This window comes from Leuciscus leuciscus, assembly GCF_965113295.1.
Source record: "Leuciscus leuciscus genome assembly, chromosome: 20".
Classification (NCBI taxonomy): Eukaryota; Metazoa; Chordata; class Actinopteri; order Cypriniformes; family Leuciscidae; genus Leuciscus; species Leuciscus leuciscus.
Genome location: NC_138744.1, coordinates 34,622,694 through 34,647,720, shown reverse-complemented (window position 1 = coordinate 34,647,720; position 25,027 = coordinate 34,622,694). Strand labels below are relative to the sequence as shown.

The following is a 25,027-nucleotide window of genomic DNA, read 5'->3' as shown; positions in this document are numbered from 1 at the left end:
GTTGTTGTGACTTTTATTATGACGGGGGGGTCTAACAGGGCTTGCATTATCCGTGTTTATTAGTTTACGATCTGTCTAACAGTCCTGTCTAATACGTTATTAGGTCCATAGAAAGTAGACAGTAATGAAAAGTTATTAGCGTATGGCGTGTGGTTGATGTCCAGTGTTGCTAGCGGAGCAGAAAGTCCCTCAAAGTCCCATTGGTTTTTCTCCTCAGTGTAAAGGTTGAGAGGTCAATCTATCACAGTTTTCCATTTTCGTAGAGTAAGTTTCTGGAGTAAATATATAGGCTATAATCTGTGTTTTACACAGCCTACAAATGGCAGGTGCTGGTGTTTCACGTGCGTTCGGCCAATCAGCGAACACTAACGTCACGGACAGTTCCTATAGCGCTGGTTTAGACCGACTCTGAAGTAGGAGTAAATTAGTTCCTCCAAAAGGAGTTAATTGAACTAAAATCGTTCCTAGATCCTGCATTGCAAACACGACAAAATCCGGGAACTTCTGCCAATAGTTCCAGGAACTATGAAAAGGTTCCTCCGGTGCGGAAGCCCCTCACGTGATCCTGCTTGAACGGTTGTGTAAGTGTGTAGGAATTCAAGGTACCGGAATTAATTCGTTTAAATCTCTCTGATAGAACATTTTTAGTGGAGGTTGGGAATTCTTTGGTACCATTAACTTGTGGTGTACATCAGGGATCGGTTTTGGGCCCGCTTTTATTCTCGCTGTATTTGCTCCCTAAAGGTTTGATTTTTTTTCGGACGCATAACATTCCTTACCATTTTAATGCGGATGATACATAGGTTTACCCCCCCTTTAAAACATGAGTAAAATGATGACATGCACTCTCTAGTCGCATTTCCATTACCCTTCAAATTGCGAATTGAATATACGCCCAATGGAAACACGTCAAATTCTCAAAAAACTCTCATATATCGCAAAAAAGAAACACCCAGAAACACCTCATATGTGCTGCTCTCAAGTATAAGGGGCTTTCCTTGCCATGAATGCTTGGATAACACGCCTACGACTCCTTCCATTAAAAATAATGGCTAAGATACATAAACCCACCAACATCCATCGCCATGATGTTTGGAATGAGATTGTGAGAGGAAAAAATTATGTTTTAGTCGCATAACATCTGTTAATAGTTAATCGCAATAGTTTTTTATCGACATTTAGAAAATACCACAAAAGTTTTGCGCAAATCTTGGAGGTGGCTTCTGTTGAACTGGCTTGCGGAGGTAAGAATGAATCTAAAACTGAAATTGTGGTTTTTGGACCACCAGCTTCTACTAGACAGATAAACTTTATTTCATAACATTTGGGCCCTTTATCTGTGAATTCTCATGCAAAAAATTTGGGAGTGATTTTTGGTAACGTTTTTAAAGGACATGCTTTTATTTGCTCTAGGCTGGATTACTGAAGCTACTTTTATTCTCTTGACAGTTTATGTATTTCATCGTCTAATTTTGTTAGATTGTACAGCACTTTGGTCAGGCTGTTTTAAAGGTCTTCAAGGTCTTAGTCTTACCGCTCCACGCCCGGTTGACTTCTCCGAGGAACAGTCGGCTCTGAGATCCGAAAGGTAACTTCAGCTCCAACTCCTCTTCAAAAATCGTCACTCGTACTCGAGTGTCCGCACCTTTATAATGACAAAATAACTAGCTGTTAAGAATCCCAGAGATGCTTTACATTTGATACGCAAGCTGTCGAGATGAAAATAAACCCTCACCAACAACAGCAAGCTCATCTGGAGACGAAACTGTGGAGATATCAGAGAAAACTATTATAATAATGGAGCATATAAAGTATCCCTTCAGGTGTTTTAACTTAATAATTCAGTCTTACCTTCAACAACCGAAAAGTCATAAGAAATGGGTATGATTTCGTCCAGTGTGACATCATCGCCAGTGATGGCCATTCTCCGATGAGAATATAGAAATAACCTGGAAAAAATATGCAACATCATCAGCTTTATAAACTGATTTTGTCTTTAAGCTTACATAACTTATGTAATTAACTAAAAACACACTGTTATTGCTAAGATATCACATGATATTGTTAAAAGGTTCATAATGGTTCAATAATAATAACCAGGCTTCTCATATATATATATTTTTGGTAACACTTTACAATAGGGTTCATTAGTTAACATTAGTTAGCATGAACTAATAATGAACTGCACTTATACAGCATTAATCTTTGTTACAGTTAATTTCAACATACTAATACTTTATTAAAAGCTTGTTTACATTAGTTAACACTGTGAACTAACATTAACAAACATTAATAAATACATTAACAAATGTACTGCTAATGGTTACTAGTTCATGTTAGTTAATGCATTAAATAATGTTAACTAATGAACCTTATTGTAAAGTGTTACCATTTTTTTTCTCAGAAGGGACTGTACATTTAAAACTTTTATAAAATTTAAAAATGTTATTTTTCCATTATTATATGTTAGTCTCAAATACATTCACTAACCCCATACAAAATATCAACTGTGCATTATATTACCTGCATGTTAGTGTTACTTTTGATAGTCTATGAACTCACGCATGTTCGTTGTTCTGCTGCACCAGTCCGATCAGTTTGCTCTCTCTCACATTATTCCGCAGTGAAAGACACTCCACAGCATGTGCACGGCTGCTAAGGATATATACATGCTCATACAACACAATATATTACGTTTTCAACCACCGAAATATTAGTTCACTGCGTTCACTTCACAAGAACAGCCATTTTAGTTTACTGTACATTGGCGACATCTGGCGGACATGTCAGGAATTACACACTGAAATTTCCTTATCCCTTTAAAACTGGGCATGCTCAAAAAAGACATGCATTGTAAGCAGAAATTAAGATAATACGGACTACGCGATATTATTTATAACTAAAGATTGATCTACACTGAGTATGGTTAAATAGTACAAAGTTTCGCACCAAGTTACTATATGCATCAAAACATGCAAGTCGATTCAAAAGCACGGCTTTATTTAGAACAGAAAGAGAGATAGCGGTGCTGAGAGGATACAATTTTGCAGTTTTCCCCTTTTGCCAAAGTCTCTTGAATTGCCACGGACTGATCCATTATTCACAGCAAGTCTGGAGCCGATACTTCTTCAAGCGCAAGACGTGTCATTTAAGATCGTTTAATGTGCGTGTGTGTGTGTGTGTGTGTGCGTGTGTGTTCGTGGTTTCCTCCGCAACTTCCCTCTGTGCCACGCAGAAGATCCAGCAGATCCAGCTCATCTTCATCAGTTTATCAGCATCTGTAGTCGCTTAAGAAGAGTCTCGGATGAAACTACTTCTGATTGTGCTCTTCTTTATTACTTCTTCTGACCGTCAAACACCAAACTTGGCAGAATCAATGGTCTCAAATCCCACCCACTTCTCTTTACTGCAGATCCACTAGGTGGCGCTATAGGGATTTTATTTTAGATGAGAGAATCTGGTATGTTTTAAACACCATGTTTGTCCTACTATCTCTGAAATGTCTATAGTAAGCATACTGTAATAGTATGCATTTTCTGTGTAAGGTTAGGGCTCTGTTTGGTATGGAATACTAGTATATTAACAAATGTACTGCTAATGGTTACTAGTTCATGTTAGTTAATGCATTAAATAATGTGAACTAATGAACCTTATTGTAAAGTGTTACCATTTTTTTTTCTCAGAAGGGACTGTACATTTTAAACTTTTATAAAATTTTAAAATGTTATTTTTCCATTATTATATGTTAGTATCAAATACATTCACTAACCCCATACAAAATATCAACTGTGCATTATATTACCTGCATATTAGTGTTACTGTTGATAGTCTATGAACTCACGCATGTTCGTTGTTGACACATAAACTGTCAAGTTGTGTTGTATGTAGTGTAGTATGCACTGTAATAGTGTAGTATATGTTGTATCATGTATGTAGTGTAGTATGCACTATAATAGTGTAGTATGTGTTGTATCATGTATGTAGTGTAGTATGCACTATAATAGTGTAGTATGTTGTGTAGTATGCACTATAATAGTGTAGTATGTGTTGTATGTAGTGTAGTATGCACTGTAATAGTGTAGTATGTGTTAGTGTAGTATGTGTTGTATGTAGTGTAGTATGCACTGTAATAGTGTAGTATGTAGTGTAGTATGCACTGTAATAGTGTAGTATGTGTTGTATGTAGTGTAGTATGCACTGTCATAGTGTAGTATGTGTTGTATGTAGTGTAGTATGCACTGTAATAGTGTAGTATGTAGTGTAGTATGCACTGTAATAGTGTAGTATGTGTTGTATGTAGTGTAGTATGCACTGTAATAGTGTAGTATGTAGTGTAGTATGCACTGTAATAGTGTAGTATATGTTGTATCATGTATGTAGTGTAGTATGCACTGTAATAGTGTAGTATGTGTTGTATGTAGTGTAGTATGCACTGTAATAGTGTAGTATGTAGTGTAGTATGCACTGTAATAGTGTAGTATGTAGTGTAGTATGCACTGTAGTATGCACTGTAATAGTGTAGTATGTAGTGTAGTATGCACTGTAGTATGCACTGTAATAGTGTAGTATGTAGTGTAGTATGCACTGTAATAGTGTAGTATGTAGTGTAGTATGCACTGTTATAGTGTAGTATGTGTTGTATGTAGTGTACTGTAATAGTGTAGTATGTGTTGTATGTAGTGTAGTATGCACTGTAATAGTGTAGTATGTTGTGTAGTATGCACTATAATAGTGTAGTATGTGTAGTATGTAGTGTAGTAAGTTTGCATTGTATAGTATGTGTTGTGTTGTGTTGTGTGTGTAGTATGCACTGTAATGGTGTAGTATGTAGTGTTGTGTGTAGTGTGGTATGCACTGTAATGGAGTAGTATGTGTTGTGTGTAGTGTGGTATGCACTGTAATGGAGTAGTATGTGTTGTATGTAGTGTGGTATGCACTGTAATAGTGTAGTATGTAGTGTAGTATGCACTGTAATGGTGTAGTATGTAGTGTTGTATGTAGTGTAGTATGCACTGTAATGGAGTAGTATGTGTTGTGTGTAGTGTAGGCTAGTATTCATTGTATAGTATGTGTTGTGTGTAGTGTAGTGTAGTATGTACTGTAATAGCTTTTACCCATATCTGAGTATTGAATATGTCTCCTCTCAGTCTTTCATTAATGTAAATACTAAATTCCCAAGCCTTTTAATATACTAATATAGATTAATATAGACTGGTTTGGTTGATCCAATACAGCAGTTAAAAAAAGAAGAAGCATTTTTTAGGAGAATGTAAAGCACCAGAAAATGTACAAATAAACGCTAGGCTGGGTGCTGAGAAGATCAAGCGTTTATTTCTTCATTTCAAAAGCAGTTTATTAAGATCTATTGCTTGTGTAAAGATGAAGCTGGTTATCATATCATGTTACTATAAATATATCAGTATTTCATTGTTTTCATATATAAGCAGTACAGAGAAATAAAAATCATTGCAACCCTTATCAACCGAGCTGTCAAAATCTTTATCATGACCTTTATTATATTGTCAGTACATTAGTGTTATCCGGCAAAGTTATGAAATCACATGTCATTTAATAAAATAAGCATAAACTATGCATTTAGATCTGTACACTTGCATTTAATAAACACATTTCTCTGAAAAAATAAAGCTTTATGTTAATGAGTATGGGTTTTACCCACAGGCTTTTTATATGTCCAATATTATAAATGCATTATAAATATTTTACATTGTCTAATTTCCATTTAGATGCATAAAGTGCGTATTTCATTTGTTTGGGGTTAACTGGTTTGTACTTAACTATTATTTTGCAAGGTGAAATCTGCCTGGTTTGAACAATCAGTTTGTTATTTTATATAATTAGTATCAGAAATTGGATTATCTAAGCATTCTAAGGAAATTCTTTGGAGTATTTTTGAGCAATATGGAATATAAACTTGGTTGTCACAATAGAATGCACAAAACATGTGTACTACAGACAAAACAAAATATGAGTAAGAGAAATAAGCTTCAGATAAAGACATGATTGACTACAATCAAAATGTATACATATACACTCTGAGAGAAATTTGTAAAAAAAAAAAAAAAAAGGAAAAAAAAAGGTACTTTCTGTATTGATTTTTCTCTGGTGTTTTGAATTATGTAGTGTAGTATGCACTGTAATAGTGTAGTATGCAGTGTAATATGCACTGTAATAGTGTAGTATGCAGTGTTGTATGCACTGTAATAGTGTAGTATGTAATGTAGTATGCACTGTAATAGTGTAGTATGTAATGTAGTATGCACTGTAATAGTGTAGTATGTAGTGTAGTATGCACTGTAATGGAGTAGTATGTGTTGTATGTAGTGTAGTATGCACTGTAATGGTGTAGTATGTGTTGTATGTAGTGTAGTATGCACTGTAATGCTGTAGTATGTGTTGTATGTAGTGTAGTATGCACTGTAATGCTGTAGTATGTGTTGTATGTAGTGTAGTATGCACTGTAATGCTGTAGTATGTGTTGTATGTAGTGTAGTATGCTCTGTAATAGTGTAGTATGCAGTGTTGTATGCACTGTAATAGTGTAGTATGTAATGTAGTATGCACTGTAATAGTGTAGTATGTAGTGTAGTATGCACTGTAATGCTGTAGTATGTGTTGTATGTAGTGTAGTATGCACTGTAATGGAGTAGTATGTGTTGTCTCTAGTGTAGGGTTGAAGGAAATGCCCTTAAACTTAACGGAAAAGGTTACGTTTAACATTCTCCGGTTTTTGTACGGAGTTTGTTGCTTGCCAAAAAAGAGCAAGAATTAATAACAGATGCACAACTCAGTAACAATCTGTATGTAAGAATAAGCAAACCTCATATTTGTTGCTTCAGTGTTATATATATATTCCTTGGTGGATGATTTCAGTGAAATAAAGAATCAACAACAGGCACACTCCCACTTGACAGAACTCTCTATGGATGCCCACGGTAAAGCTTATTTAGCATCTATACACATATATACACATGCGTACATTCTGCTTTTCACATGGATCTTGTATACACACACACACACACACACACACACACACACACACACACACACACACACACACACACACACACACACACACACACACCTTCATACTTATATCACAAATAATGTAAAAGGGACAGTAAAAGAAGTACAAACAGCTTTAAAACAAACATACACTTTCTGCGCTTTCTTGGATTGCCAGTAAATGTGACTTTGTTGCACTTAAGTGAAGACTTTCAGTATCCAGAAGAGCAGAAGAGAGGCGATCAGCAGCGCGGGAGAGTGAGGACCCCTGGTGGCGGAGCTGGGCATGTTCACGTCACCAGTGAGTTTGAGGCACGAGGCGGTCGAAGTGGCATTGCAGCACTCCAAGTAGCAGGTAGTAACGGAGGTTGAACAAACCGCCATCTTTCTGCAATCCTCACTGCAACCTGCTTGCCAGCTCTCTGTGCTGCCAGATGTTGTCTTTTTTAGCTAAAAAAAAATTTGACAATGATTATGTTTCAATTTAACATGAGCATTTAGCATCAGAGCAGATCCTTTAACTGAATATCACATGGTTTAAAGTCAACATGAAATGAATATTTACCCTATTTACTGTCTTAAAGGCTTTTATGCCATCTATTATGCCTTTTACAAAGGCTTGATGTTGTTTCTGGGCTCTACTAGAATAGGTTTTCATGATTGAATGTTGATTATTTTCCCCCATATTCTCCATTGTTGCAGATCCTCTCTTCCCAGTCTGTCAGTAACGCTCTGTTTAGTTCCTGTCTCTATGAAGCCCCTCCTTCTGAAAAGCACACTGTGCTCTGATTGGTCGGCTGGAGCAGTGTGTTGTGATTGGTCGAGAGTGTGTTGTGATTGATCGAGCGCTTTGAGCGTTTTTGGGAAATGTCCCGGCCCGCCCCTTACCATAATCCCCAATTTCAACACACTACTAACTAACTCAACCAGACCCCGCCCTTTATTCTGCGTTATTCTGCGTATTAATTATTTAAATAAAGAATATTGTGACGTGTTCGTTCCCGGAAGAAAACTCAAGACTACAATGGAGGCATTTCAGGGAGTTCAAAAACAGTGACACTGATATAGAGAATAACTGGAGCTTTACAGAGCTTTTTCATGCTCAAACAGCAACATTGCACACTACAGACCAATGAACATGGAGAAAAGCATAATAGGTGCTCTTTAAAACATGCTTAAGACCTTAATGGCATTCACCACACAAAACCGTTTCAGAATATGGTGGCAATATTATCCTGGACGAGCCCCCACTTATTTTATCAGCCTCCTCATAGGGACAGACTCTTAGAGGGGGGAAGACAACGTCGCACAGCTTTAAATGTTCAAGCTCTTTAATGTCAGGTGGATTTTGATTGGCTGAAAATGTTTTAATCGTTCATCAGCTGGAAAAAACGATTCCTACGATGTTGTTACCGTATGTCATTGTTACAGCTGTTGTGTTGGCTTCCCTACACTGAAAAAATATTCTTTGGACCAAAGAACAGCCAATTTTATTAAAAGAAATGATAAATATTAATTTAAATAAAATGAATGTTAGTCAAATGTAACGGAAATTAGAATTTTTGCTACTGCTACAAGCTCGCCAGATCCCTCAACTCTCCGTTCACAATCACCGGACTTCTAATCATGCCCATCTATCACCGTTTAACCATTATCCAGAACTATACTTAAGCACCACTTCCCCACACTCAGTTGTCTGGTCTCGTCTGTAACTAGCTAGTAAAGGACTTACCTGAATAACTTGTTTCATCTTTCACCATATCGCCTATCACACCATTACAGTGCATATGCCTAAATCACATGTGTCTATACTAGGGATGCACCGAAATGAAAATTCTTGGCCGAAACCGAAAACCGAAAAAGAGGAAACTAAGGCCGAAAACCGAAACACCGAAATAAATTATGCCAATTATTAGTACCATTGCATTTATGGCTATGACTGTGTACTAACTTTACTATAATCAAGGCATTGCATAAATTAATATTAAAGTTTCAAAGAATAAATCAATAAAAATGTTATGCAAATATTTATTTAGCACATTGCAAAGTATAAAATTAAATGTTTAACTTGACCCCACTCATGTGTACATTAAATAATAATGTAAAAGCCTACTGGCCTGCAGAAAGGTTTAAAAATGAAATGTTCTATCATAAAAACAAAGTGCATTTAGGTCAATACTGCCATAGCCCATAATAATATCTGCAGCTATATGCTCATGGACGTGAGTTGCAAAAACCATAAACAGCTAAGGTAAACACAAACACCTCTGATAAATGACGGCTGCTCTGCACACTCACGCAAGGTCTCTCGCTCCCTCTCTCTGCCGCGCTACGTATGCGCGCTCATGCTCGCTCGCGATTCCGGGAGATTTAAACTAATTTGCGGGCATCAGGGAGCCGCTATCAATACGCGGGAGACTCCCTGAACTTCCGGAAGACTTGGGACGTCTGTGTTTTAAAAATCGCTGTCCGTGGGTCACTCTCAGATATATTGAAATACGTCCACACCGCAGATATGTTGCTTCAGACAAGCACGTGCAGGTCGCGGTATCTGCTGTTTGCGTCATCACAACATTTCGGCTGTATTGTTTCGGTGATAAAAGTCTTTCGGCCGAAAACCGAAAATGCACTTTTGGGCCATTTTCGGCCGAAAATTTTCGGTGGCCGAATATTCGGTGCATCCCTAGTCTAAACTGTAGATCTGGAAGCCAACTCCTACCTGAATGTAACCTTGCGACCTCCTTGTCCAGCGGTGAGTGTTATCCAATCGCTACCAGTTATCACTGCCCCACTTAATTCCACTGTAACAGTGACCAGTGCTCACCTTTCCATTACAGTCAAGGCCCAAGTTGACTCCATGACTTCATCTCTGACCAACTCCTCCGTCAACTCAACATCCAGAAATCCCCTGCCCCTTGGTCGAGGCATCATCACTCACCATACCCCTACCCTCACTCTCCACATCGGATGTACTCATGTAGAGGAGATCTCACTGCTGGTTCTGGAGGGCTCAACTGGGGTGCACTTGGCTAAAGATGAACTCTCCTCAAATATCTTGGACCACCAGTGAGGTTCTGGCCTCAAATAAGAAATGCTTCCTTGACGGTCTTCAACTTCCCAAGAAGTCCCTAAAACCTTTGTGGGTGCACAAACCGTACCTCTCAATGCCACTATGGTGGAGAGCCCTTGACGTGAGAGTAAGATGGCCATTCCAGCCGAGTACCAGACATTCTAAACAGGATGCTAAACTACCACCTCACCGATCATGGGACTGATCTTCAATCGACAGCCGGGTGCACCTTTGCCCAAAGGTAGAATCTATCCGCTTTCCATCCCGGGACAGAAGCCATGGAGGAGTATGTAGTAGAGGCTCATTGCCAGGGCTACATCTGCCCTTCTACCTCCTCTGCCACTTCCAGAGGCTTGCGGCTATGTATTGATTATCGAGTACTCAACCAACACACCATCAAGTACTGATGCTCTCTTTCCCTAGTTCCTGCAACCCTTGAGTATCTTAGAGGGTCCAAGATCTTCACCAAGCTGGACCTGCGTAGTGCGTACAACCTCATAAGTATAATAAAACCCACTAGGCACTACGAGTAATGCCGTACCGGTTAATGCCATACGGGCTAGTCAGCTCACCCTCTGTATTCCAGGGATTTATGAATGAGGTGTTCCGGGAGTACCTCCATCGACTCGTGAAGATCTACATCAATGACATCCTGATCAACTCTCGGAATGAGACTGACCATCATCTCCACGTTACGCAGGTCCTCCAAAAGCTTCGGAAAAACATACTTCAAACTTGAGAAGTGTGAATTTGATCGACCCTCTTTTCAGTTCCTCGGATACGTCATCAATGCAGTCAGAGTGCAGATGGACCAGGAGAGGTTAGAAACTGGTCTATTCCCTGCACAGTAAAAGAACTACAACGCTTCATCGGATTCGCCAACTTCTACAGAAGCTTCATCTCCAACTTCAGCAAAATTGTGTCTCCATTAACCTCCCAAGCCTCTGTTCTGGACAGCAGCAGCTACAACCACCTTCCAATGGCTGAAGGAAGCATTCATCACCACACTTACACTCGTCCACCCTGACACAGAGCATTTGATTGTGGTTGGATGAGTTATAAACATATACCATTGCGACACCCATCGTCTGCTTCTAAAGTTTGACTTTTTGGTGGTTTTGAATTTGATTGTGCGAGTAAAAAAGGGTTTGGATGGGTGGACAAAATTTGGGCTGGTTTGGGGTCAGTTTGGCGGTTTTCAAACATCTACATTTTAAAGTCTAATTGATTAAAAAACTAAACTAAAGTATGCATGTAGTCCATAAAATCAGTCATCATGACATTACTAAACACACCGGTGAGGTCAGCTGGTGTTGGTGTTGATGTCACCGACGAGCACACACTTTAAGCCAATCAGCAATCAGCAGGCAGACGCGATTTAGTGCGATAAGTTGTAGCTGTATGTTCAAGTGATCGCTAATGCGAAAAGGACATACTATACAGTAAGTTGTATCTACAGTAAAGAGTGAGATAGTGAGCAACTCTAAAAACGTACACGTGGTGGGAGATGACTCGATGGTGAATATAACTCTGAGAGGAGAGCACAGTTGAATGACTTGAATTGAAATAGAATATGGACGACTCCTGTCCATGGTCATGTGCACACTGGCCTAACCTTCCCAGACATCTGCAACTTTTACACCGTCCAGAGTGCATGCACTCTACTTGTCCCTGACAGCTGCTGAAAAAGGTTTGAATCAACAATGAATCAGTTTTGACTGCTAAATTCTGTGTTATGTTCTGCAATGTGTACTTCCGAGGGTTAAAGTCATCGGTTCTTTTCTTGATTGCCGTTTTGACATTGTCCAACTGGACATTTTAATCATATTTGTTCATTCTCCTTAATTATTGCCCTGTTTTGATCTGTTTTCCTGGAAAATTCATTCATTTTTTATTTAATTTTATCATCGTTATTTCGTTTTAAGGAGATAAAAATGGTGCTTCTCAACCTTGAATGACATGGTAATAAAATTATATCTCATTATTTTGGCAGTAAAATTTTGGGCGGTTTTTTCTTGGAGTTGGCGGGTCTTTGGTGAGCTTTTGGGCTGGAAATCACCGTCCCAATCTGGCAACACTATGCACCATTACAATACTTATAGGCAACTAGTCATCATATTTTCCGCTCTATGAAACGCGTTAATGCTCAGTAGTACACATATATGGTTCTTTAATGTTTTTGCATTGTACTAAAATGGGTTCATTTTCAATGGACAAATATGCGGCTGAAACAGGTAGCCTAGTGCATCCCAAATTTTTCAACATTAACATTTTAAAATAACATTATAGTCATTATAGCCTTTAGAAAAATGTTTTTTTGAGGAGGTGGGGTAGTGCACTATAGGCCCCTGCGGCGCAACCTAAGCTTTTGTCCTTAATGGCATTTTTTTTACTTACATTACTTTTAATTTTATACTTTAAGTAGTTTTGAAACCAGTACTTTTACACTTTTACTTGAGTAAAAAGCTTGAGTTGATACTTCAACTTCTACAGAAGTCTTTTTAAACCCTAGTATCTATACTTCTACCTGAGTAATGAATGTGAATACTTTTGACACCTCTGATTACCGCAACCTGGAGTACCTACTTGAAGAGCAACTTCTGAATCCTCGTCAGGTTTGGCCATTATTCTTTACAAGATTGAACTATACAGTATTCTACCGACCTGGATCAAAGATTGTGCAGGCAGATGCTCTCTCTCGTTTGCATTCTCCAGACTCTCCGACGGTCCCTCCTGAGAACATCCTTCCTCCACCCATAATCATCATCAGCCCTATCCAATGTTCCCTTGAGGAACAAATCTTCAAGGCCACTCAGTCTGAACTTGCTCCGCTGTAAGTTCCTGAGGGAAAGCTCTATGTGTCATCCTCTCTCTGCCTTTCCGTCATGGATTTAGGTCACTCCTCCTCGGCCTTTGGTCACTCAGGCATTCAACAAACCTTTTCACTCCTCCGCAATCACTTCTGGTGGCCAATTATGTCTCAGGAAGTTCATCAGATGGTACAAGGATGTCCAATTTGTGCCATCTCTATATCTCCCAGATACTTCCTGGAGGGAAAGCTTCTAAACCTGGGAGTAGATTTCATCACTATCAGTCCGGGTCCTTCACATGCATTCTAATGGTAGTAGATCTATTCTCTAAGGCCTGCAACCTTCGAGGTACTTTTCCACCAAGTCTTAAGAAACTACGGCCTACCTGAAGATGTAATTTCCGAACGAGGTCCCCAGTTTATCTCAAGATTGTGGAAGTCATTCTTCAAACTTCTAGGTGTGTCAGTGAGTTTAAGATGATCACCTGGTCAGGTGAGCCATTGGAGGTTCCAGCTGTTGTCTAGTGGTTTAAGGAGAGGGAGAGGGTCTGGGACTCAGCTCACGGTCATCGGCAATGGGCAGTCCGACAGTATAAGAACCAGGCCGACACAAGAAGATCCAAGACACCTGCATATCAACCTTAGCAAAAGGTCTGGCTTTCCACCAGGGACATCCGCCTTTGGCTGCCTTGTAATGTTCCTGTTTGCTCTTTCCTGTGGCGATCTTCAATAGTTGAAGACTAAAATTTCATCTTTTAATATTATTTCATTATTTAATATTATGTATCTGTATTATTATTCTTTATTAATTTTCATAATCAGTTGTATTATCTTATGGAGTTTTAAATGCATGTGTTTGAATGCATACTATAGATAGGATCACATGTCAGACAGGGAGGGGAGCTGGGAGAATGTAACATGTTCCACTGATAATGATACATCAAATGTGTACAGTTGGCATATTCTTTACAAGGAAAGGAATGTTTATCAACTGATGCAATGTACCACAAATGTATACACTGAAGGGAAGTTTCTTAATATGGAAAGTGGATTGTGCCATGTGTAAGCATGACATATATGATAAATATATGATATTTACAAATATGATAAATGACATATACGTTCCATTTTTAAAGCTCAAGCAACATGTTTTTCTTCCGTACAAGGAAGTTTTCAAGTCCCACTGTGGTGTATATACAGTAAAACTTCAAATAATAGCCGAGTCCCAAATAGACGCCTGTCTCTTTTACACACCTGGTGTGGCTACAGGTTTGGATAAATAAAGGCCGGTCTCAAATAGGCCCGGTCGTTTTTTTAGGGTTGTATTTAATCTTCTAAAACCCGTCAGAACATCTGTTTAAGCCAGTTCTATGGAGCAGATTGCGCACGAAAGAGAGCCCTGCGCATCTGGGCGGGAGCTGTTAGTGCAAGCAAGGCAGGCAGAATTAGCGGAGGCCGGAGAGGGAGAAGTGGAGGAGAGCGAAGAAGAGGAGGAATTCGCCAATGAACTTGTAACTAAGTTGAGGATCGCGGGGATGATGATAGTGATGTATAGGGTCCTTTTGTATCACATGCATATTGTGAATATTGCAGTTGTTTTACAGGGTAGCCTTCATTCTTTCTTGTTAATGTGTTTCTGGCAACTAGTTCATAGGCTCGATGGATATTACCGGTAACTTGTATTGTTCAGCCCATGGCTGTCTCATCGTTTCATTTTTTTATGCTGCCAATAATCTAAAGGGGGTCGCACCGTACGAGAAAGCGCAGTGCCGCGTCGTGTCTACGACAACTCGAGGTATCGCATACCGGACTCGCACTTTGTCAGTTTATGGCCAGCAATATAGTTATGTTTAAGGATATTATGGAATTAAGATCATGTCTGTACTATGTTATGATTGTACTGTACAATTAAATACAATCGTTGCTTAGTCTGCAGTCTGAATTCACTTTACCTCAGAGTGTCCGTTAACTGAATGAATTGAGAATATCACCTGAAAATCCGATAACAACAGCAATTTTCATTCAAGCAGCTGATTTCTGTAAATTAATGTAAAACTGAATGTATATTGCAGCACAGGGTGAAGTCAGTATATGCATTAACGACGATTTGAGACAATGTACACTCATAGAGAATAATGTGTTCGAATTTTAAAGGTGTGCGACCCCCTTTAGACATACGGAAATATAGTAGGCTAATTCTTACATTAACTGATCTGTTAAACACAAACACAGATTTGGTAACCTCCTACTGTCATGGTCATCTCAGCACTAAATTAAAGGCCTGTCTCATATAGACGCCTGTCTCAAATACAAGCCGGTGCAGTTCAGCGATTTGGGAAAATAAAAGCCCGGGCTATTATTTGAAGTTTTACGGTAAGCTCAAACTTGCTGTACAATGGCAGAGAAACACGGAAACGCATAGACCTGGCATGAATACAACATCTTCTCAAGTTTCTCTCCTGACATATATGAATAAAGATTTGTCTTGACAAGATAACTGGTGTCCGGTCCCGTGCATCAGATAATAAAGGGGAAAAGGCTTAATTCCAAGTCTACAAATGTGTTGTGCTCGTGATGTGTTGAACTCATCCTCCGTGTCTGTCCCTTTTCCCGTGTAACAGACGTGGCAATAAGTTGAGGTTGAAGCAATAAAATTATTAATTAGAAATAAAGAAAAACTGAAGAAAAAAATGACACTTAAATAGCAAAAAATAAATAAAAATGAAATTACAAAAAATGTCTAAAATTTCAATAAAAACTATTTCAAAATATTAATAAAACAAAAAAAAAGTTTATACCTTAAACTTTAAATCAGTATTAATAAAACATATTATTTTCCCCAAGGACAAAAACATTATTATTACAAGAAAAAAGATTATTATTGATGAAGACCATATAGGGCCCTATCTTGCACCCAGCGCTATTGACTTTGTACACCGACGCATGTATCATTCCTATTTTGCACCCGCGCAAAGCGGACTTTTCCCTCCTCAGACGCACGTCGGTTAACTAAGAAATACACTTGCGCTCCCGGGGGCGGTTCAGCGCAAAGAGGAGGCGTGTTCCGGCGCAAACGTTCCTTCATGCTATTTTGCAGGTTTAGAAAACAATTGCGCCACTAACCAGGAAATTTTTTTTTAAAGTCAGTGGCGCATGTTATTCATATGCTATTTTAAGGACGCATGCTTGGCCATAATCAATGTAGCGTGTGCACAACGCGCACTTTGATTCTCTCATCTACACAGAAGCAGCAGTTTTCATTTTTGCAAATCATACATTATTACGATAGATAGATAGATAGATAGATAGATAGATAGATAGATAGATAGATAGATAGATAGACAGACAATTTATTATAAAAGCATACATCTAACTTACACATTTACCCAAATTATCATACGCCTGTTTAACCGAAGTTAATTTGGGTGGGTTTCTCCATCCCCAATGTCCCTGACGAGAACATCGGTCTCCTTGGCTGTGAAGCGCTCCTGGCGTGCGCCTGGCAAATCCGCCGTTATAATAGGAATCCGCTTTAGAACGAGCGCGCCTGCTCTTAAAGGGAATGTGAGATGTCGCTCTGATTGGTTTATTTCACGTTACGCCCAAACCACACCTATGAATAATGAAGCTACTTCAGACCAACCCCTTTTAGATTTGCGCCGGGCGCAAGAGGCATTTATCCCGCCGGGAAAATAGCAACAGCGCCGGAGATCCGCCCACAAAGTAACTTGCGCTTTGCACTTGACACTTGCGTTTCAGATCGTTAAAATAGGGCCCATAATATTAAACATTAAATTATGAAATAAATATGAAGATAGGTTTTTTACCATGCAGTAATCCAGTCCAACGGGACACAGCATGCTGGTAGTGATGGTTTTGTAACACGCTGACCCTTCACACTTGATATTATGACACTTCTTGCCCTTTTGGAAATAAAGAAATCAAGCAAAAGTCAGAAACTGGCACAAAATGTTTATTTGTGCCCTACAGTGACAAATGGCTATGTGTGTTCTTACATTGTTTGCTTGGGTGGATGAACCCGTGGCCTTTGTGGTTGCTGTAGTGGTAGTGGATGTTGTTGCAGCTACTGAAGGCATGTAATAAAACAGTCAATATTCAAAAGCGACCATATATATGAGATAATAAGACAGAGTTTGAGGTTACCTGTTGTACTGAGGGAACTGGTCAAGGCAAGCAGAGCGTCGTTGAGGCAACTGGTTGTGTTGCAACATTTCCAAGAGCAATTAGTCGAGTTCCCGCAGGACACACCACATGAGGCACTGCACTTGACAGAGTAACTTGTGTTCTGTGTCATTATCTGAAGCACAACAGAGCAAGGTGTAACACTTTAAATCATTACAAGTTCATGAGCACATGATTCGCATTATTTAATTTCCACTGGAGGTTTCCATCTGAAATTACCGCACGGTGGACTGACCTCACAGAAATTAAAGCTGGATGGGCAGGGTTTCATCGTGGCATTCATGAACTGGACGTAACAATCTGTAGTGCAATCAAATACTGGACAGGACATCTTTTAGGGAGGAAAAAAGTTTCAATTCAAGATTTACATTTTAAGCATTTAAGCTGCTATTGAGGTGGGATACGGGACTGGTTAGGTGCTATATGGGTAGGTTTAAGGGTGGGTAAAGGGGAAAGGGATGGTCAATAGTGTAATTGTAGATGTAATTACAGGCAGGTATTTTAAAAAAATAAGTACAATATTAAAACTTGTTTCACAATAATTGCACTGTATCAAATGATGACTTCAAATGTTAATAGTTAAAAAAACTTAAAGTGCCCCTATTATGTTTTTTGGGATATTCCCTTTCAAGTAGTGTGTAATAGAGCAGCTGTTTGTGAATGTAAAAGGTCTGCAAAGTTTCATAGATGGAGTTTTTGTCTCCCAAAAGAAAGAAGTTATTCTGAACTAAAACGAGTCTTCAGTAATCTCACTTCTGCTGAACCCATACTGGTTTGTAACTAATTTGCATAATTCCAGTATATAGTCTTGATTGGCTGAACAGCGTCTCTTAGCCCCGCCCTCAAACACTGTAGTGTATCTGAGACTGGAAGAGTTTGGTTCGTGTTGTTCAGGTCGAGAAGACGCTGTTTTCTGCTGCCAAAGCAAGTCCACTTTGATGAGATTGATACTGTAAATCCCACGCCATCGTTACTGTTCGTATCACTGAGTATCAAGAGCTGAGATTCAGATATGATAATGAGCATTTGGTTTCTGACCAATCACAGCAGACTGACCGGTCTGACCAATCAGAGCAGAACAGCTCTCAGAGAGGTAGGGTTTAGAGAGACTGAATTTTTATCTGACCTTTTCAGACACTGTGAGAAAAAAGAGCTGATGCTTCAGCGGATTTTATGAGAATATTAAAGTAAATGTTTTTTGACCTTGGATGCATGTAATACTGTTGCAGTAGACTCAAAAACAAAAGCCTTTAAAATAGCATAATATGGGCACTTTAATATAAAGTATAACTTAAGCATGTCCAGCACTCACCTCAGAGTAATTTCCTGTTACTGATGACGAATTATCTGAAAATATTGACAAATAAACAAGTTAAACATTGTAACCAAACACGAAAGACAATGTGAGTATGACAGAAAGAAAGAATACCTGTGTTCATATTAGTGCTGCCCATTGTGGAAACAGTATGATCGACAGAAGAAGTGCTCTGTGTGTTGTGTGTAGAGCCTGGTGTGGCCGTAGTTGACATCTGGTCTGTTGAAGTGGAGGAGCTCGAGCTCTCGGGATGCTCTGAATGAGTTACAGATTTTGAAGTTCCACCTGCTGTCGGTACGGTTGTGAAAGACTCTGAAGTTCCACCGGCTGTCGGTACAGTTGTGAAAGACTCTTGTACGGTTGTGAAAGACTCTTGTACGGTTGTGAAAGACTCTTGTACGGTTGTGAAAGACTCTTGTACGGTTGTGACAGACTCTTGTACGGTTGTGACAGACCCGGTTGTAGTTTCTGGCCACACTTTAGAGAGCAGACTCATTTGCAATAATAGAAAAAACAGGAAGCCTGTTGGACAAACAGATGAAGGACAGAAAATATCTGTGACAACTAGCATTTACTGGATTTGCATGTGGTTAAATGTAACTTGTCCAGCCGAGAAATGCATGGGTAAACATGCACACTAGAAGCACGAGCAGAACGAATTTCTAATAAAATTATTAAAGCATTTTTTTTTTTGCAGTTATTGTTTTTTTTTTGTACGATTTAAACAGTTCCACTGGCATGTTAAATAAAACCATTTATTAACCTCAAATCAAATCAAATCACATAACATATCTATTTACATACAATAACATGATGAAATGGTATAACAACAAACCTGTTTTTGAAGACCTCACATTCTTGCTTTTCTCGATGTCTCCCAATGCCATCTGAAGGCATGAAAAGATGTTTGTCATTTAGTTATTATGATGCAAAACAGCAAGAACATTGTTATGTTTATGGTGTTGGTGTTTTTTGAAGATTAAATCAAATTCATTTGACATGTTTAATGACTCCAGCAACCAACGAAAAGCATGGCGAGTATCACTATTAGAAAATTCCCTTTGCCTATAAATAAATCACTGACGGTGATTTGCATCCATGACGTTGGAGATAGATTTCACCGAGAGCTATGCAAACGTGGCCTGTGATGATTGTCGGTGCGGAACATGTTTAACCTCCCATGGCCTCGGCACATAATGTTCTGCTTTGATCTGCAATGGACCATGTCAATCTCTTCTTATACAGTCAAACCAAAAATTATTCAGACACCAGATATCATTTTTGATATTTTTTACTAGAGGGTGCAGGACACTATAGTTAATTTATGTAAGAGAGGAGAGCAAAATACAGTTAACTGTGACATATTCATACCCAAAAATTCTTCATACATTGACTATCAGTAAAATGTATAAAAATTTTGGACCTAAAATGATTCAGACACTTTGACCTGAGCATGTTTTGCTGAAATGTTTTTTCTTTAATTGCTAATGTAATCTTTTTACACCACAGACTGAACAAAATGAAGCATTGCATGGTAATTTTTGCATGGGGATATTTTGGGGATATTTAATTTAATTTGATCAATCAATAAATTCCTCTTGAAACAAACTTTGTTGTATTATTTTAATTTAATACTGTGAAGCTGCTTTGATACAATCTGTATTGTGAAAAGCGCTATACAAATAAACTTGACTTGACTTGACTTGACTAATTTGTTGAGCTAAACTGGTATTATCTATTTGTGTAGTAAAATTTAACAGCTGACAGATATTCAACATAATTCATTTGTGAGACAGTCTAACAAAAGGACGAACAAAACCAGTGAAATATCAACTGATCTGATAACTCTGAGTTCTTGTCATATTTTATTACCATTTTCTAAACTATAGAGAATAAACTGTGATAATGTGAGAAATGTTGAAGGTGTCTGAATACATTTTGGTTTGACTGTAGATGTCATTTGATTAGCCAAAACAGAGGCGCACTGATTCAGTTTCCACAGGCGCACATACAGTATTTGAATTTGAAACAGATAGCATCTCGTGTGTGGTATCTTTTCAATGTTACATCACAGGAATCGCAATCCAGGGTTCAGTGTCTCTGCCAAACACGCGGGTTCACAGTTACAGATGTTCCCTTGCATCAAGGCCGCTTGCCCTCACACAATTAACAACTTGTTTGTTCTGGGCGAATCCCCCGGGTGTAAGTGCAAAGCACGGCTTGTTACTCCGTTCCCCGTGAGACAGTGAACAACCCCTTCAGGAAACTACCCTGGAAACCATGTCTTGTGTGAAAACATTGGTTCCACCAAATTATGACTTTCTCTTTCTATCCCACAGTAGCATGTTTTGGATGACTTTGAACATCTGTCTGCATTTCTCCTCTTCTTTCTCCTCATCTAGTTGTCTATAAACCTGGCATTGTATATTTCCAATATTGTGGGCTCTTTGATGAATTGCTTTTGTTGCTGTTTGTAAGTTGCTTTGGATAAAAGTGTCAGTAACACTTTATTTTAAAGTGACGTAGTTACACGTTACTACATGTACTGACTACAGTAATAACAGGAACTGATGCATAATTACAAGCAACAAACCCTAGACTAAATCTTAACCTTAACTCTATAGTAAGTACATGTAGTTAATTAATATTACTTAGTACTTATGTAAGTATAATGTAACTACGTCACCTTACAATAAAGTGTAACCAGTGTCAGCGAAATGCATAATAAAAAATTCAGATGCACTGAAAACAAATTGCTGTAGGATTCGGCAAGTAACGCACTGAATTAAAGTTGAGATTATGAAGTAAAACGTACTCCAATAATCTTTTATTTACAACTTTGAAAAATATATATATATATATATTTTTTTTACAGTGTGGTTTAACTATATACATACATACATACATACATATATATATATATATATATATATATATATATATTATCCTGTACTTCCCAATGATTTGATATACTTGTAAAGGCAAGGCAAGTTTATTTATATTGTACACTTCATAAACAATGGTAATTCAAAGTGCTTTACATAGAATACATTTAAATAATCAAAATAAATAAAAACAAAAAAGGCAAGAAATCTCAGCCTACATTCACAGCAGCACTTTATTTACCCTCTTCTCCATGTACATACTACATACTTATTATAGTAATTACAATAACTGGGTAATAACTAGGCACTAACCCTGAACAAAAAGTAAACTTAAAATAAAGTGCATCCTATTTCTCAACTTAATCCACACATGTAATATTAATCATCCGTCATATGCAGCATGTTGAGTCTTGATGAATTCTAGACTCATGAAAACACCTGTTTGATAACATGGCAACCTTCAATACGCAACAGCATCTCCAGCCAGAGCAGATCCAACTAAACCTACAGCTGCATCCAAAACTATATTTACACTACAGCAAAATCTGAATATGTATAATAGGAAATAATGCTTACCTTCATGGTACAGTGGGAAAGCACGAATTAGACTGGAGTTGTTAACAGCTGTGGATAAAGTTAAGTGTGCCAATATGATCCTCAACCCCTTCCTCTCTCTCTCTCTCCCGCTCTGTTGCTATGTGCTCCTCCAGCCAGATGACATCAGAGGGAAGGTTTCCTAATTAGTGGAAACTGATGGGATTGGTCTGATGACCGTGTGCTTATACTAGGATGATGGGGTGTGTCATTACTGAAATGATGCATTCAACTTTATATAAAATTATTCGTTATGCACAGCTTTGAATTCAACATCTCGACTGGCAGTTTAACTGTAAATGCACTGTGTCAGATTAATAGTATAGCCTTTTGATAATATTAACGATATTAATTTAACCTATCTAAATAGTAGTGAATATAATACATAACCAGTCAAAATTTGTATTTGTTTCTCAGGATCTTAAAAACACGGTGTAGACAGATATAAAATATGCCTACATAAGAACTCCTTTACAAAACTGACATTTGATTTTAAAGTGTTAAAAAATCGAAATGCAAAAACAGTTCAAATGAAATTTGATTTGAACAGTCAAACACAAAAAAATTAAATCAGCTTTTAACACAACTCAGGTTCACTGAAGTTAATAAGAATAAATTGCATCACTTAAAAAAAAAACCTGTATATAGTAGTTCTTAGTTATCTGGGAGATATGAAAAAAATAGAAGTTACTGATTAGCTAATAGTGAACTACCTCATTCAACTGAGCGCTATTACTAATTTGTTAATCAGAGTTTCTTGTTAGTTAATAGTTACTAGAGTGTTAATAGTGCATTACTCATTTATTCCTGTGTAGTTATTCATTAATGATGGAACGGTATTCCACTAGTTTGACATCATCAATTCGTGACGACAGATTTTGGCCTAGGTTTAGATTTTTTTTGTAGGATGCTCAACATTTGTCTCAGACGGCCAAAATCGTACAGCGTGAACCCGTCTTTAGTTCTAGTTCGTTCATTAGTTGTCTTGGTTTCTAATTAGTCCTCACCTGTTTCCTGTTCGGTTGATTACCTTCCTCATGTATTTAAGCCTTCAGTCTTCCTCAGCTCTGGGTCTTTTGTTGAAGTTGTTTCAAACAAATATGTGGTCCACTCAAGCAAGGAAAACCAATGAAAGTATGGAATACATGTATATTTTAAAGTGTAATAAGTTAATCAAACGGATTGTAACCATCATCCGCAAATCTGAAGAACGACAAAATATACAAACTTTTCACAATACTACTAAAAATTCAATAGCAGTAACTTCCAGCTTCAGCCATGCTACTCACAAATTACCATTCACGGGTCATTTGAATCAATGAAACTGAAATACCCCCCCACCTCATCTGTTGTGTACAATTGCAGTTTACAGCTCTTTGTTCAGTAGTAACATTAACTCACTGCATATTTGAGTCTGGAGATCTGTATTTGGGTCAGGTTGAGAGGAGTGGAAACTGTGGCATGTCACAAAGATGTAAGACGGACTTTGAAGTTGATTTCAGCAGGTGAAATCAAGACTTTCCCAGGACAATTACCCCTTTGTAGTGGCGTGTATCACAAAAATGCAGAGCACTAGCTTGAGACACAGAAGGATTGTGGGTGCTCAGATGACAAACATGGATTTCTAGGATTTTCTAGAACTTAAACATCTTTCAGTACAGTTTAGACACAATCATTTCTCTAATCCATGCTGTACTGTGTTTTTATGGAGGTTGGGAACCGAAATGCAAGTTTTGTTTAGTATCCATGATCAAAAGTGTCTCTGAAAGCACAACTGATGGCAAACGGAAAGGGAGTCAAGTTTTAGCGATAAATGCTGTATGATTTTAGGCCTAGGAAAGCAAGATATCCAAGTTACTAAAACCACTGGTAGTCAAATTCTCTATGCAAAGCTGATGTTCAACTATTAAGTTACAACAACAAGAAACTGAAAGTGTGTCAAGACAAATCTGAATGTTAGTACCATCAAAATGGTTTGAAGATTAGTTTGAATTCTGATGATTAATTAAACCTTAAACATTAAACATCATTAAAACGATTCAAGCAACAGTAAGTGGTGTAATTATGAATGTTTCCTGCAAAAAACTTTTACATTTTTGAACAGTTGAAAAGAATTTTGCTCTCATTCTATTACATTCTGAAAAATAAAAAAATAAAAAAATAAAAAAATAAAAAATTCACCACTGATTCTGAAACCTTGCTCTTGGCCAAACATTAGAAGATATGCAGACTTCTCAGTCTCTTGATGAGGATTGGCATGGTAACAAAAGATAATTTACCAATTCCCTTTTCCTGAAGATACAAGATAACTAGATACCAAGCTTTTGCACCTGCTGTTGCCAGCCAGATGGCTGGGTTAGTGTGAGACTTCATTCTAGAGCTGAAAAGATGTTGAATTAAGGATCTAGACATTTATGTCCTTAAACTCTAGATAGTACAGGCTCATAAGTCCTTACCTCAATCTGCTTGCAATTACATCATTCTCTGTAGAGCACATCTGATTGGTTGCTGTGTATTGGTAGCTAATGGGCTCTCTGCTCAACATTACAATTCGTATTGTTTGATGTAGCAGTTTGCAGCGGGCTTTCATAAACCCTCCACCTTCCCCCGCCTATGCTTGTACAGCACTAGCAGCAGCATGTCTTGCTTGCTTATAGCAGCAATAACAGCAGTAGCAGCAATAACAGAAGCAATAGCAGCAGCAGCAGCAGTAGCAGCAATAGCAGTAGCAGCAGTAGCAGCAATAACAGCAGCAATAACAGCAGTAATAGCAGCAGCAGCAATAACCAACAGCAGCAATAGCAGCAGCAGCAATAACAGCAGAAGCAATAGCAGCAGCAGCAGTAGCAGCAATAGCAGTAGCAGCAGTAGCAGCAGCAGCAGCAGTAGCAGCAATAACAGCCAAATCAATAACAGCAGCAGCAATAGCAGCAGCAATAACAACAGCAGCAGCAGCAAAAACATTAGCAGCAGCAATTACAGTAGTAGCAATAACAGTAGCAGCAGCAGCAGCAGCAATAACAGTAGCATCAATAACAGCAGCAGCAGCAGCAGCAGCAATAACAGCACCAGCAATAACAGTAGCAGCAATAACAGCAGCAGCAATAACAGTAGCAGCAATAACAGCA

The 25,027-nt window shown here is 38.3% G+C and overlaps 2 protein-coding genes across 5 annotated transcripts in view; both read right to left on the bottom strand.

The window, feature by feature from the left end:
• Positions 1-3,398, bottom strand: part of inpp5b (inositol polyphosphate-5-phosphatase B) — a 40,042-nt gene extending 36,644 nt beyond the window's left edge. The window contains exons 1-5 of one of the 2 annotated variants that reach the window (XR_014200725.1): positions 3,042-3,398; positions 2,563-2,643; positions 1,852-1,949; positions 1,736-1,765; positions 1,535-1,645 (exon numbers count right to left, since the gene is read on the bottom strand). Coding sequence is in view for 1 of the 2 variants with exons in the window: in XM_082150287.1 (XP_082006413.1) it covers positions 1,535-1,645; positions 1,736-1,765; positions 1,852-1,949; positions 2,563-2,643; positions 3,042-3,097 (376 nt within the window). In the remaining variant the exon portion in view is untranslated. The remainder of the gene's footprint in view (positions 1-1,534; positions 1,646-1,735; positions 1,766-1,851; positions 1,950-2,562; positions 2,644-3,041) is intronic. The other variant, XM_082150287.1, reaches the window with a different exon arrangement.
• A 1,911-nt stretch (positions 3,399-5,309) lies between these two features.
• On the bottom strand, positions 5,310-22,034 carry LOC309484170 (uncharacterized protein). 3 transcript variants are annotated; one of them, XM_082150435.1, is made up of 9 exons: positions 21,882-22,033; positions 19,256-19,307; positions 18,535-18,942; positions 18,418-18,452; positions 17,341-17,436; positions 17,067-17,220; positions 16,919-16,986; positions 16,730-16,825; positions 5,310-7,473 (listed from the first exon to the last, which is right to left on the bottom strand). In XM_082150435.1, exons 1-9 carry the CDS (start codon positions 21,885-21,887, stop codon positions 7,222-7,224), a joined length of 1,167 nt encoding a protein of 388 aa, XP_082006561.1. In that variant the 5' UTR covers positions 21,888-22,033; the 3' UTR covers positions 5,310-7,221. The 3 variants fall into 3 exon arrangements, with proteins under 3 accessions (XP_082006561.1, XP_082006560.1, XP_082006562.1); XM_082150434.1 differs by having other exon boundaries at positions 16,919-16,989; positions 21,882-22,032; XM_082150436.1 differs by lacking the exon at positions 5,310-7,473 and adding an exon at positions 15,621-15,809 and having other exon boundaries at positions 16,692-16,825; positions 16,919-16,989; positions 21,882-22,034.
• Positions 22,035-25,027: the final 2,993 nt, after the last annotated feature.

What these genes read in the sequence shown, in the direction of transcription:
- LOC309484170 (XM_082150434.1), bottom strand. An exon ending in CAGCACTAATATGAACACAG is followed by an intron (nt 18,453 to 18,534) that starts GTATTCTTTCTT and finishes CAATATTTTCAG; the next exon opens with ATAATTCGTCATCAGTAACA. An exon ending in CCAGCTTTAATTTCTGTGAG is followed by an intron (nt 17,221 to 17,340) that starts GTCAGTCCACCG and finishes GTTGTGCTTCAG; the next exon opens with ATAATGACACAGAACACAAG.